Source organism: Hemicordylus capensis, chromosome 5 (assembly GCF_027244095.1).
Source record: "Hemicordylus capensis ecotype Gifberg chromosome 5, rHemCap1.1.pri, whole genome shotgun sequence".
Taxonomy (NCBI): Eukaryota; Metazoa; Chordata; class Lepidosauria; order Squamata; family Cordylidae; genus Hemicordylus; species Hemicordylus capensis.
In genome coordinates, this window is record NC_069661.1 from 171331849 (window position 1) to 171345230 (window position 13382).

General features: G+C 43.5%; 1 protein-coding gene across 2 annotated transcripts in view; it reads left to right on the plus strand.

The window, feature by feature from the left end:
* CTTNBP2 (cortactin binding protein 2) overlaps positions 1 to 13382 on the plus strand; it is a 140873-nt gene that overhangs the window by 87515 nt on the left and 39976 nt on the right. For both annotated transcript variants that reach the window (XR_008308141.1, XM_053253762.1), the window contains exons 8-10: positions 2828 to 3076; positions 5161 to 5278; positions 13046 to 13321. Coding sequence is in view for 1 of the 2 variants with exons in the window: in XM_053253762.1 (XP_053109737.1) it covers positions 2828 to 3076; positions 5161 to 5278; positions 13046 to 13321 (643 nt within the window). In the remaining variant the exon portion in view is untranslated. The remainder of the gene's footprint in view (positions 1 to 2827; positions 3077 to 5160; positions 5279 to 13045; positions 13322 to 13382) is intronic.

The following is a 13382-nucleotide window of genomic DNA, read 5'->3' on the forward strand; positions in this document are numbered from 1 at the left end:
TGTGTCTTGCCCCCCACAAAAAAAGGAATACTGCGACGTAAGGCACATGCTTGTAATTTGTTATTTAAATGGAACACACACACACACACACACACAGGCCACTATCCTGACTAATGCTAAAGTAGGGATGTGCTGAACATTTCAATGTTGAAATGTTTCAACTCGAAATGGGCCATTGCAAGTATTCCAAATTCAAAACAAAACATGCTCTTGAAAAAGGTCCTGTTTTGCTCTTGGAACAAAACAACCCAATTTCAATCAAAACGTTTGACGTTTTGAGCGTGATTTTGGAGGCCTGTTTTTCCCTTGCTGATTGATTTTCTGGCACTGACTTCTGATTGGCTTGCAATCTCCTTGCTGATTGGTAGGCTTGTTATCATACAAATCAAGTGTTGTCATGGGCAACTGTGCCCCCATTGGCTAGGAGGAGGGGACACAAAAGGTGGTAATTTCAAAATGTATTCAAAGGGACTTTGAGGCAGAGATATCCCTTATGCCTTGTCTGAAGAGAATAAATCAGGAGAAGAGGAAGGTAGGTTTGATTTTGTGGTGTGTGTTTTTTTCTCATTACAGAATATACTGCACAATTGCTGCTATAACTATCTGGTTTTGCTGGATCTCAGATTGACAAATTTGGGTGCCTTCCTTCCTTGAATTGTGGTTTGTTTTCTTTGTGAGATAGTGTTGTGGTGAGAAATGGACAGTAGCAGCTGTGTGTGTGTGTGTGTGTGTGTGTGTGTGTGTGTGTGTGTGTGTGTGCAAGCTCCATGTCTGGCTTTGAGACTAAGTTGTGCTTCACTCACTGCTCTGGTCTATCCTGCAATCTGCATTGCAAGATGTAAGGTAAAGGTAAAGTGTGCCGTCAAGTTGATTTTGACCCTGGTGCCTATAGAGCCCTCTGGTTTCCCTTTGGTAGAATACAGGAGGACAGAGTCCCATTGCCATATCCTGTGCAGTATGAGATGATGCCTTTCAGCATCTTCCTATATCGCTGCTGCCCGATATAGGTGTTTCCCATCGTCTGGGAAACATACCAGTGGGGATTCGAACCAGCAACCTTCTGCTTGTTAGTCAAGCATTTCCCTGCTGCGCCACGCAAGCTGTACTCAGTCAAAATGTGGCTGGAGTTGCTCTAGTTAAGCTTATGGCAATGCTTGCTGCTAAGGAAGCTGCTGTGGCAGCTGTTGCAATGCTAGGAAGTAAGAAGTCATAATTGTGTGTGAAAGAGCAACTTGTGCCAATGATGTTACTGCAGTGCAGGCACTGTGGCTGGCAGTGGACTCTGTGTCAGTGATACATTTTTGGCCATTTTTGGTCTGTGTTTGAAGTTTGTGTGCTGTGTTGGGAGGGACAGATTCCCTTTTACTATGTGCCTTTGCAGTGTTTTTCAAGGGAGGGTTGCAAAATGCATTGCAAATCGCAATGCAACGCTTGTATATGCACTCTGTGAGTTCTGCTTGTTCCATCCATAAGGAACAATGGGAAAACTTGAAACACCCCATTGTTCCCCATGGATTTGCTCCTATGAACACCAAAGTGGGTTGTTTGGTAGGGCATTATGGTTGTTCTCTACCACCCAACCCACAAAAGAAATGGGCAAGCAGGCAATTTTTAACAAATGTTTAACCTTTTCCCCAAACCCCCATAGGATCATGCCCTACCACCTAACCCACTTTGGTGTCCCTAGGAGCTAACTAACCATGGGGAACAATGGGGTGTTTCGAGTTTCCCCTTTGTCCCCTATAGCTGAAACACTCAACATGTTTTGAGTTTTTTCCTTGAAACAGCTGGTTTGATCACTGTTTTAGTGAAATGTTTTTGGCCATTTTGCATTTGTTTTGAGCTCGAAACAAAACACAAAATCTGTTTCATGTACATCCCTATGCTGCAAGTGTGCACATAAGGAAGCACATGTGCAGCTGTTCGGTTCCCAAGTAAAGCAGCACAGGTGGAGGTGATTTTCACTTAGCACATATCTCTCTTAGGTGCTCTTTGCTACCTGATAATAAGTCACTGGGAACTGAGCTTTTTTTCTTGAGGCACAGAGCACTTCAGAGTAATTGAAAAAAATCACAGCCACACACTCCATGCTGCTTTACTCGGGAACACAGCTGCCACTGCACATGTGGTTCCTTTGCTGCACACATGCAGCATTAGTCAGGATGTCAGCTCCTGTACAATCCACTCAAATGTAATAATAGCCTAGTGGGGAAATTAGCAATAAAGAAAAGAGACAAGTTCAGACGCTGGCTATTTAGAATAAAGACATCAAAGGAAAATTAAGGATTGCAAAAAAAAAATTCAGAGCAGCTGTGTTTGCTTTGTTATGCTAATGTAAAGAAGATTTAACACTGTATAGAGCTGAAGAGAAGAAGCATGCTTGTATAAAGCCATACACAATTGCTAATAAAGAGATCAGACATCTCACAAAGATCCAGTAATGAATATATCAGCCTTCTGTACTAGGCTGTTTTTATGATTTAGATTTGCACAGCTGAAAGCAACTTTTGCACATGGCTGATTCCACCCATTCACCCCCGCCCCACCATTTGTGGATTCTCTCACTCCAGAAGCAGTGACTTCAGCAGATGCTACCCAAAGAAAGGGCTGAAATTCTTTGTGATCCCCTTTTTGATTGTGTACCAGTACATGTGTTTATCCACAGAGTCAGCAGATGGGCTGTCTTTGCCAAAGCATTTATAGCCAGACACTGTTGAGTGCGTCAGATCGTTAGACGACAACAAAGTTACAGAACACATAAATTTTGTAAGTATCCATCATCACTCTGGGATTGTGCTGAGCATTTCCCCTGCTTTCATCCCTGTAGGATGGCTGGACACCATTCCATGCTGCTGTGGATGCTGGTAATGTTGACTGCTTACAACTGCTTATGTACTATGGAAAGCCAGAAAATGAAAACTTTGTGAATGAAGATACAAATCCATGCATCTTTGACTTGGAGTGTGAAGACAGCTTTAACCATAAAACAAAGCCTATTGTTTCTGCAGATCTCATCAACCATGCTGACAAAGTAGGTTGGACTGCAGCCCATATAGCAGCATCAAAAGGCTTTAAGGTCAGTCTGCCTGACTAATACGTTGTTTAGTGAGACTTGATAACAAGATTAAGTGATTCTTCTTCTGGTTTGTCTCTGCATCATATAGTTAAGAGACTATACCAGATTGTATTTTACAAATTCATCAAGCGTGTTTAAAAAACACACAACTTCATCAAATCAGACTATATTTTACAAATTCATCAAAGAGGTTATAAAACAATAGGGAAAGAGCTGCCTAAGGAAATATAAATAGAAGTTTAAAAATCATGAACAGTATGAAGAAAAGAAACATTATTTTATCTCTCTCTTTGTGGTCATCCATATTCAGGACAAATAAAAGAAAGCCCTTTTTCACACAATGCATGTTTACTGTATAAAATAAGTCACTAATACATATATAATATATAAAATGGGTCACATTAGGATTGTGGTGTGGCCGCTATTGTAGAACTGCTCTCCCACAATTGGCTCCTTACACAGATGTTCCACATCACATGGGTACATTCCATAACAGCATCCTCCCTTCATCAGGGCTGGTCATGGTGGTGTGTGAAATATTTCTGTGATGCAAAACATCCATATATAACCAGTGTGATGTGAGAGCATCACTGGCACTTTGTGGGGTTACCATGCCACATAGATAACATATGCATTGGACCATAAATATATTTTAAAAGGATTATACACATTCATAGAAGATAGCTAACATTCTGCACATGCAGCCAAAAGAAGCATTAGTACAGCAGGTGCATTCCTACTTCTGAACACAGACAATTTCCACTGATCTTCCATTCCACCAGAAGCACTCTGTACAACATGAGGATATGTCCCTGAGGGTCACACAGCCCTCAGGGACATATTTATATGTGGAACAGAGTACTTCTGGGCAGAGGGCAGATCAGTGAAAATCACACACACACATGCAAGTTCCCACACTTCAGAAGTGGGGATACATCCAATGCATGCCTGCATCTTTTGGCTGCATATGCACAGCCTTAATCAAGAAGCCAGCCAATAATGTCTATCAATGGCTATATTAACTATAAAGAAAGCTCCATATGTAGAACTAGTAAATATGGAAATAACAGATATTGGTGGTTACATAATGCAATGGCTCTCTCCATCATGTCTTGTTTCTTAGCTTGTTAGGGCCATCATCTTGTTTCTTAGCTTGTTAAGGCCATCAAAAGAAACCATTTTCATTTAATTGGTAATTCAGTTGAGGGTATTGGAGTCATTCCCTGCCAACCATGAGGGTTCCGTTTCTGGAAACCTCCACGGTTGGCTAATTTGTGGCTGACAAGGCATAGCAATGCATGGGAAACCGGGTTAGGGGAATTGCAGTTGGGGAAAAACAGAAAAAAATAAGATAAAAAATTGAAAAATTACCCCCTGACTCCTGGAAATGACCCACCTCCACTCTCACCCCAATTTGGCCATTGGCCGTAAATGAAGTACCTATCTATCCTCCCAAATTTGAAAATGATGTCACCAAACCGCCATTCAAGAGAGTAAAAATTAACTGGATTACACAGGTATACATCTTCCTGCAAATACAGTCATCCTTGCCAACCACAGATTTCTCAATCGCGGATTTGAGTATCTGCGATTGGGAAATTGTTTTTACCCTTGCCAACCATGACCCGAGTAATCCGTGGTTGGCAAGGACGACTGTATTTGCAGGAAGATGTATATCTGTGTAATCCTGTTAATTTTTACTCTCTTGAATGGCACTGCAAATGTGTTGCAGGGTTGTTGTTGTTTTGTGTAGGTGCACATTTTGGAAAGCCAGTTCATATGGTAATCTTCCTGATCCGTGCATGTGATTTTTTAAAAGTTGCCATGTATATATTCATATATTAGAAGTACAAACATCACACAAGGTATTGCACAGACAATATTGTCCCTGACAGAAAACCGATTCTCTTAATAGATCATTTTTTCAGTCTTTGGAAGTACATATTTTAAGAATTGAAATAAGGACTCTAAAAGCTGAATCAGGCCTGTCTGCCTCAGGCAGTAAGTAAGTGGTTCAGTCAAGTTAATTTCAGCTCAAGTTAATTCTTCAGAATCTTCAAGTAATGGAGTTATTACCTTCCCAGAGCTGCCTAGAAGTCTTGTGTAGCCATGGGGGACTAGAGGCTGAGAGAAAAGATAAATGTGATCGAACACTGCATGACGTTGCTACCGATGACTGCAAACACCTTCTAGAGAACCTGAGTGAGTAACACTCCTGCCAAGAGTGCTTGGACATTACCAGAAAAGCCACAGGTCCAATGAAGTTCTCAAGCATTGTTGAAAAAACTGTTTCTGTAAATAGTACATTGTTGGAGTATTGTATGTTGCTAATTAGCACGTACGCTGGGTGTTCTCTCATTCACTCCCTCAGTCAAAGACAAACATATCATCACCACCACCACACACACACACCCTGCCAGAAGCTTCTTGTGCTGTGTTGAAGACTGCTTGAAGTTCTCCTGAATCATGGGAACAGTCTGGCAATCTGGGGGCTGCTTTTGGAAATGGGAGCTAAAATGCCTCACTGTACAGGAGAACCTCAATATTCATGGATCCTGCATCCATGGGTCTGTGGTCGGGTAATGGAACCAGATTTTGGTATACACGGTTAAAAATCTGTGAGGTGGGGGAGGTTTAAACCTGCATATCTGCAGGTCGGGGTGGCTGGAAAGTCATTTCAGAGGTCATTTCCGGATGCAATTTTGAGGAGAAGAGCCATTTTGTGGCATGTTTTACAAAAAGAAAAGAAAAGTGGGGACATGCTATTTTGGCCAGTTTCTAGTTGATTTTAGACTCTGCGAGGGCATTGAATGCTGGGGACCTGCAGAGCCTGGTAGGGCACTTTACCATGCTTTTCACATGGGTTTTTTTGGCCATTTGGGGGCTGTTCTTTCCCCTTAGAACCTAACCCCTGTCAGGCCAATGCCCCAATGGAACACACAAATACCGAGGTTTTCCTGTATGTGACTGAACCCACAGCTATTTGGATGAGACTGGATTTTGTCAATGCTTTGCAATTTAACCTTTGTTGCAACATATCCTTCTGTCTCATCAGCACAGATTGAACATATGGTTATTCTCTAGTAAAGTAAAGATAAAGTTGTATTGTCATCAGTGTCGACTCCTACCTTCGAGTTGTTGTCAAAGCCATGTGGTTTTCTTTGGTAGAATACAGGAGCGGTTTACCATTGCCATCTCCTGTGCAGTATGCTATGATGACTTTCAGCATCTTCCTATATCGCTGCTGCCCGATATTGGTGTTTCCCATAGTCTGAGAAACACACCAGCAGGGATTCAAACCAGCAACCTCTTGCTCTCTAGGCACGTCACTTCCCCACTGTGCCATTAGGTGGATTATTATCTATTATTTAGCCCTAATGACCATTAAGTTCTATTAAGGTTGTACACATGACCAAAAATGCTGCCGGGCCGAGGGCTGATGGGGAGGAGGGCTCCTGCCTGCCTCCCTGCACACAATCATTTTTTGTTTACAGACTCTGCTGCTCATATGGCACATTAGCTGCGCCGCCATGAGTGGCAGAACAAGGAGCCAGAGGAGGAAGTGGCAGAACAGGGATGCCAACATGCATGCACACGGCACGCATGTCCATGCACTTGTTCATTTGCATGGTGATGCAGAACAGGGTGCAGAGAGGGATGCTGCTGTCCTGCACGCCCGCTTTTGGAGAGAGCACGGGCAGTGGAAGAGCGGTGGGGCAGAAGTTGGCAGGTCGGCAGGACCTTCCCTGCCTCTTAAGGGAACCCCCCACCATGTTCAAACCTGCTCAGATGCCCGTCCACGGAACTGGTTCAGCACTCCAGAAATGGAGCACCAGACCGGTTCCGTGCACATCCCTACCCTGAAACCCAGGTTACAACCTGGGTTAGATTCCCAGGCTTGGGGCCGAGGCACTGCCAGGATCGGGATTGATCCCACCACTTCACATGAACAGCCAAGCCGAGGCTTGGGCAGCCCAGCCTGGGCTGGGCTGCTTGTGTGAACAGCCTCATTCTGTTTCAAAGTAAATGGTCACATAAATCACTCTCTTTGTTTCATTTGCACTTACCTATTTAATCCTCAGTGGAGATGTATCCTTAATGGGAATCCCCACCCTTAATTGGGGGGAAGGGGCCATCAGCTCAATGGCAGAGTACCTGCTTTCCATTCAGAAGGTTCCAGGTGAAATCCCTGCCAGTTCCATGTAGATTTGAGATCCTGGCTTGAAACTCTGGAGAGCTGCAGTCAGTCAGTGTCAACAGTAATGAGCTGGATGGATCTATGGTTGGACTCAGTAACAGGCCCTTTCTTACGTCCACATGTTCTTACAAGAGTCCTGAGGGATGTACAATATGATTCTTTACTTTTAACCGATAGAACTGGTTGTAAGGCATCGTGAATTGCCCAAGGCCTCCCATAATGGAGCTAGGAAGTAAGCTTCCCCCAGCATTGTGTGCTTAATTGCAGTGCTAGGGCAAGTCTATTTGGAGCCTTGCTGCACTGCCGGTTCACGATGACAGCGGCGCTCAGCTGGGAGCATGAGAGGAATCTCTTAAAAAGGCAGATACTTCCCCCTCTCCCAGGGAGTACCCTTGTGCTGAAAGTGGAAGCCAGTCATGCAGAATTCACTATATACACTGGTCTTCCAGCAGATCCCATCAGCTATGTGGTTTGGCAGAGCCCCAGAGTGAGTTTGTATCGCTCTGCCCCATTTATACTGTGGAGACTGGATATGCTGAAGCAGCATATCTGGAGCCCTAAATTAGCACCACGTGGATGTGTCCCTGGGGTTAGATCTCACATGGAACTTTAAATGGAAGCATTAATGGAGTTGCACTCTTTCACATCAGAGGAGGAGCTCGTCTCTGCAGCAGCAAAATAGCTTTGAGCTCTAGCAAGTGCATCTCTCGTAGCAATCCTTGTTCAGCATTTTTAAGTATGGAAGTATATTTGCCTTTCCCCTTTAAAGCAGGGAGAATGGAGATTGACAGAAGGATCTTTACTGGAGCATGCAGAGTAAAGAGCTTACCACTATTGTGTTTTGCATCTTCCTTTCTCAAGCCTTGGGCATCTAGAATCCTATCCTACAAAGCAACATTTGAAGGGGGGCGGGGGGGGAGTGGCAGTATGTTCATTCAAATGATCTTCCCTTTTTGTAGTATATATTTTGATTTTTAAGCAACAGCTTAGTAAGAAATAACCTGTAAAAATGCCTTTATTTTGTCTGAGAAAACTGTAAGACGGAAACCAAAGCTTGTTGCTTTCTGGTCCTATTTTTAAATGGTTTCCTTGGTTACTTCCTATAAACCTATAGTTAGCTCTCCCCCCCACCCCCCCGTAATAATCTTGAAAATATAGTCCTTCCTATGCAAAAAGGAAAACCAGCTGTTTGATCTGTTAAGTCATATTCACAAGAATGAATGAAGTAATCTAAAAGGTTTTAGTGAATTTCTTCAATGAAAAGAAATTGCAGGTGGAATGCAAAATTTAGCAATGTCCAAAGCTCTACTATGACGGTTAAATGTGGAAAAAGCAATGTATTTTAAGAACATTTTGTTGTGATTATATTATGTCGTCTTTATATCTCATAATAACTATAATAACTACCAGCACTGTTATCAGCACAGGACAAACAAGCACACTATTTTGAAGCAAAGGGATTTCTGCCTTATTGGCATGCATACCTACTACTTAGGCAAAGTTAATATTATAATGTGAGCCATTCCTTATGCATAACCTGTGATTTGGCTTGAGTGCTCCTGAGGAATAATCACATGTGAGCTGCAACATGGCAGAGAAGAACAAGTGCTTCCTTGCTTTATATGCCACCCCTTCCACAAGGATGTTGGAGGTTCTGAATAAATGCAAGAGAGGCTAAAAGCTTCTTCATGAGGTGCATTTCAGACAACATATGACAAAAATTCCCAATCTACACCTGTACAATTTTCACACATGGCCTACATGCAGCCTGTATGCAGTCTCCTACATTAACATGCTTTCTATGTGTGAGTTATTAATCCTATCACACTTGAAATGTCTCTCAAGAGACTTGCATTTTGGGTGATATATAAATAAAAATAAGCATTACCCTATTTTTCTGATTATAATTCTCCTTGTTTCTCTTTAATAAAAACCTCAGTCCATGGTGCATCTAATACACGTGTAGCAGATTTAACCCAGCCTTTGTCTCAAAGCAAGCCCACATGAGGTGAAGAAAAATACGGAATCATCCTCTCTCTTGCTTTCACCCACAAAGGCTGTTCCTTTAAAATCTTCCTGTTTCCCCAGTAGCTTAGTCACTGCACCATGCCCAATTTATAGCAGAGTTTAATCCTCCACTGGCGTGGGCAAAATTCCAGGGAACTCTCCTTCTCAATAGAAAAGTACAAAAAACCCTACTCTTCCACGTGTAAGCTTACATGTGATGAGAAAACATTGTAGAGTTGCTGAGCAATCAAGCTTGGGGTGTGTGTTGCTCCAGAGCAAGCCCTTTCCCATTCCCCCTTTTCCTGAGTTAAAAATCCACTCAAGAGGCTGGTTAAAATTACAAAGAACAAAAAGAAAAATAAACTGTATTCAAACTACTACAGACTGCTTCCGTCTGAGGCTTTCTCAGCTTTTACTTACAGGTAAAAGGAACACTCAGTAGCTACAAGAATACTTCAAAAAGCACTCTTATATGATATTGGGGTGGCACACTTTAAAAATTGTGGTTACCCAGTTGCAAAGAACATAGATGTAAGAAAATACAAAAAGCACCTTTAAGAGTTTACAGAGACTTTTGCAATGCGCTGTTGGAATGGCACAGGCTCAGCATTTCTTAGCTTTTGCATTACAGATAAAACACCATAGAACAGTTGTAAGGATATACAAGGCACACGGAAGCAAAAACAAGTTTCTGGCACAAACTGACTAGCAAACGATCCCTAGACTAAATTTCCAGAAGCCAGAAAGCCCTGACGTCCTTCTCACTTGAACTCACTCCACACTCTGGGATTGAGAATTCAAGCCCCTTCAGTCCTATCTTCCAAGGGCTGCAGTCATTCCTTTTGCAGTCATTTCCCCCGGCTGCATGTCATGGTCTCTCCTCCAGCCTAACTTCTTCTGCACAAAGGAACTCTTTCTTCCTGCCTCATGGCCTGCTAGGAACTCCCCACCATGTGCTGAATGGCTGGTCCCTAGATGTCACCGCCTGTCAGTCAGGACAGGGTTCAATTCCAGTTAACTCTTTAGGGAAAATGGGGGGCTGATCAGTGCCTGATTGTTAAAACATGGAGATATAGCCCCAAATATGGGACTGAGACTGCTTTGGTCGCTCTAGTGGATGATCTATGCTGGGAGCTAGACAGGGGGATTGACTGCTCTTTCACCAAAACGTTTTGGCTATATCAGGCCTGCACAACTCAAATAACCTGGTGGGCCGAAACTGACCGTGACTTGGTTCATGGGGGCAATACTGTGAAGGCAATACTGAGCTTGATAGACCAGTGGTCTGACTCAGTATATGGCAGCTTCCTATGTTCCTATACTTAAAGACACCGGGACACTAACGTATTCAGTTTGTTCCAGTGGAGCTTAGTCATACCTTAGATGGAGTGGGGTTTCCTCCCCCCCCTTTTTTTGAGGTGTCTGTGTAAAATCTTGCAAGTGTGCACCAAATAATATATAAAGTGTAAATGCCACTAACATGATTCCAAACAAGAACTCCCCTTGATGATGATGTCATCATCAAAGGGTCTCTAGGACTGGTTGCAGCTTCCTGTTGAGTGTACACGTGGGGCAAACTCAGGTTCTCTGTCACGTAATGTGTGAAACGAATGGCCCTTAGTAGACGTGGCTTAAGGTCACCCAGTGAGCTGCACACCGGCCTCTCCAAACCCAACTCTGTGCGCTGCATCACAGCAGATCAAGAATTATGGCCTCGTAAAGCCCCCTCCCAGCCGCATAATAGTCTGAGCACCTCGTGGGCCGCCGAGCGGCCGCTGTTGCTTTTCTCCACTGGGGGAGGAGGATGGGAAGGATCTGTCCTTCCCACCCACTTTGGCAAACACTTGCCTAGTTTTTGCCATGCCACGGAAGTCTCTTGCAGGGCGCCTCCTTCTCCGAAGCGGGCTAGGGCGCAGCAAGTTCGACGTGGATCCGCTGCCCGCTGCTGCCCAGGCCTTGGGCTCCGTGCAGGTGGCCTGTTGTCCACCCGCCCATCTGCCCGCCCGCCTTCTCTCCCTTCCCTCTCCGTTCTGCCCCCTCCTGCTGGGCTGAGGCTCGCCCGGGGCTCGCCGGGTGGCGCGCTCGCAGTGCGCAGTGCCTCTGCAGCGACAGCAGCAGCGGGAGGAGCAGGCGGCTCGCTCGGGGCTGAAGCAGGCTGGGCAGCAGCAACAGCAACAAGAACGGCGGCAGCGGCAAGAGCAAAAGCGGCTCCTCCCCCTCCTCCTCCCCTCTCCCCGTTCTCCCCTTCGGACTCCCGCAGGCAGGATGGTGCCCTCACGGGACCACCTCACGGAGGTTCGCAGCAGGGAGAGGCAGAAAAAAGGCCTCGTGGGCCGCATGCGGCCCGCGGGCCGTATCTTGTGCAGGCCTGGGCTATATGCATTGTGTTTCAAGCTCAAAACAAAATAAAAAATTCGGTTCATGCACATCCCTACTTTTAATCCCTTAATGACTAGAAGAGAAAGTGATGAATTCTTTCTAACCACAAAAACAGAAACATTCAAAGTACTTTCATTTTTACTGACTGTGTTCTTCTGCAATAGGGAAGACAAAAATTAATATAAAATGAAAGAAATGTCCTTGTTCCACAACATGGGCATGGAATGATATTCCTAAAGGAGGGCTTCAGATTCAGAACTATTGTAAAGTTCTGGCTTGAACTGCCATATTTCACAATTTTTAGCCATTTTCCAATAAAATTTTCAAACATCCACCAAAAATCAGGGGATTGGCCCATCGCTTTGAAAATGTTACATAGAGCCCTGCCAATGTGGGCTTCATGTGTGCCATACTTCACAACTGTATGCCCATCCATTCCAGAAATATAAAGCAGGGGAGGCAAAGGGGGCATGCTGTTACCCCTTTTCATGAAGGCAAAAGGCAAATTCCTCCACATGCTGGTGGAATGATGGTTCAAGGGGAATCTTCAATTTCAGTTTTTGTAAAGTTCTGGCTTGGAACAAGCCCATTTTTACCATCTTTTTGCCATTTTTAATAAGAATTTCACAAATTCACCAAAAATCAGAGGATTGCCCAATTATCTTCAAATTTGCTAGATCAATCCCTTAACTCCTTCCGCATATGTGTGGCAAGTTTCAAGGCTCTAGGGCCAACAGGTGGTTTTTAGTGATTTTGTTTTCAATTTCTCCAATCACCTCTTTTTTGGAAAATCCTATTCTATTTTGCTAATTCCAAAGTAATTCTGAAATTAATTTTGCTAGTTTGGATTTAATTCTGACTTTACTGATCAAAAAACCAGATTGGATTTTACCAATTTTTACCAATTTGGGGCAATTTTGGATAAAATCCAAATTTTCAAATCTGAATTTGCACAGGCCTCATAACTAGCAGTCGCTAGTTAATAATAAGGCCTAATAACTAGCAGTAGCTCTTCTACTCCAGGCAACTCGGAGCAAAGAAAAGGGGAAGAGAAACAAGTCCAGGTTTGGTGGTGTGTATATCAAGTGGAAATAATTATTTTCTTCCATTTTCTTTTAAAAGTTAGCACTCGTATAATATATGGAGGCATATCATAATTAAAAACAAAGTGATAATGGGAATGTTTGGCTTCATTGGCAATTCAGTCTATACTTTATCTTGAATTTACATTCTGGTCCCTCTGGGGCTATGGATCGTACCCAGGTATTGCACATTATTTGGAAGATGTACCCCTGAATACTGATCTTCTTGTTTCTCTTAGCAGCTGTATCTCTATGTACAGATTTTGCTTCATTAATATTCTCTGGTTTTCTCTATTTAAACAGATGCTCTCAAAATACCTTTACAGATTGCAGTTAACCAGGTAGAACCAGCTTATAGTGGTACAGAGGAACTTGAAACAGAAAACACAATATGTGTGCTAAACATCCGCAAGCAGACAGCATGGGATGATTTTTCAAAAGCAGTGTGTCAGGCGGTGACAAACCATTTCCAAGCAATCACCTCTGATGGATGGAGGAGCCTAGAAGACTTGACACTTAATAACACTGCCGAATCCAGCATTGGCCTCACTGCAAGCAGTATATTATCCATCAAACTTGGTATCAGCACTGTTACTTTGTTGAAAAGCAAAATGTAGGCCTGTTTTGGGGGGGGTTACAT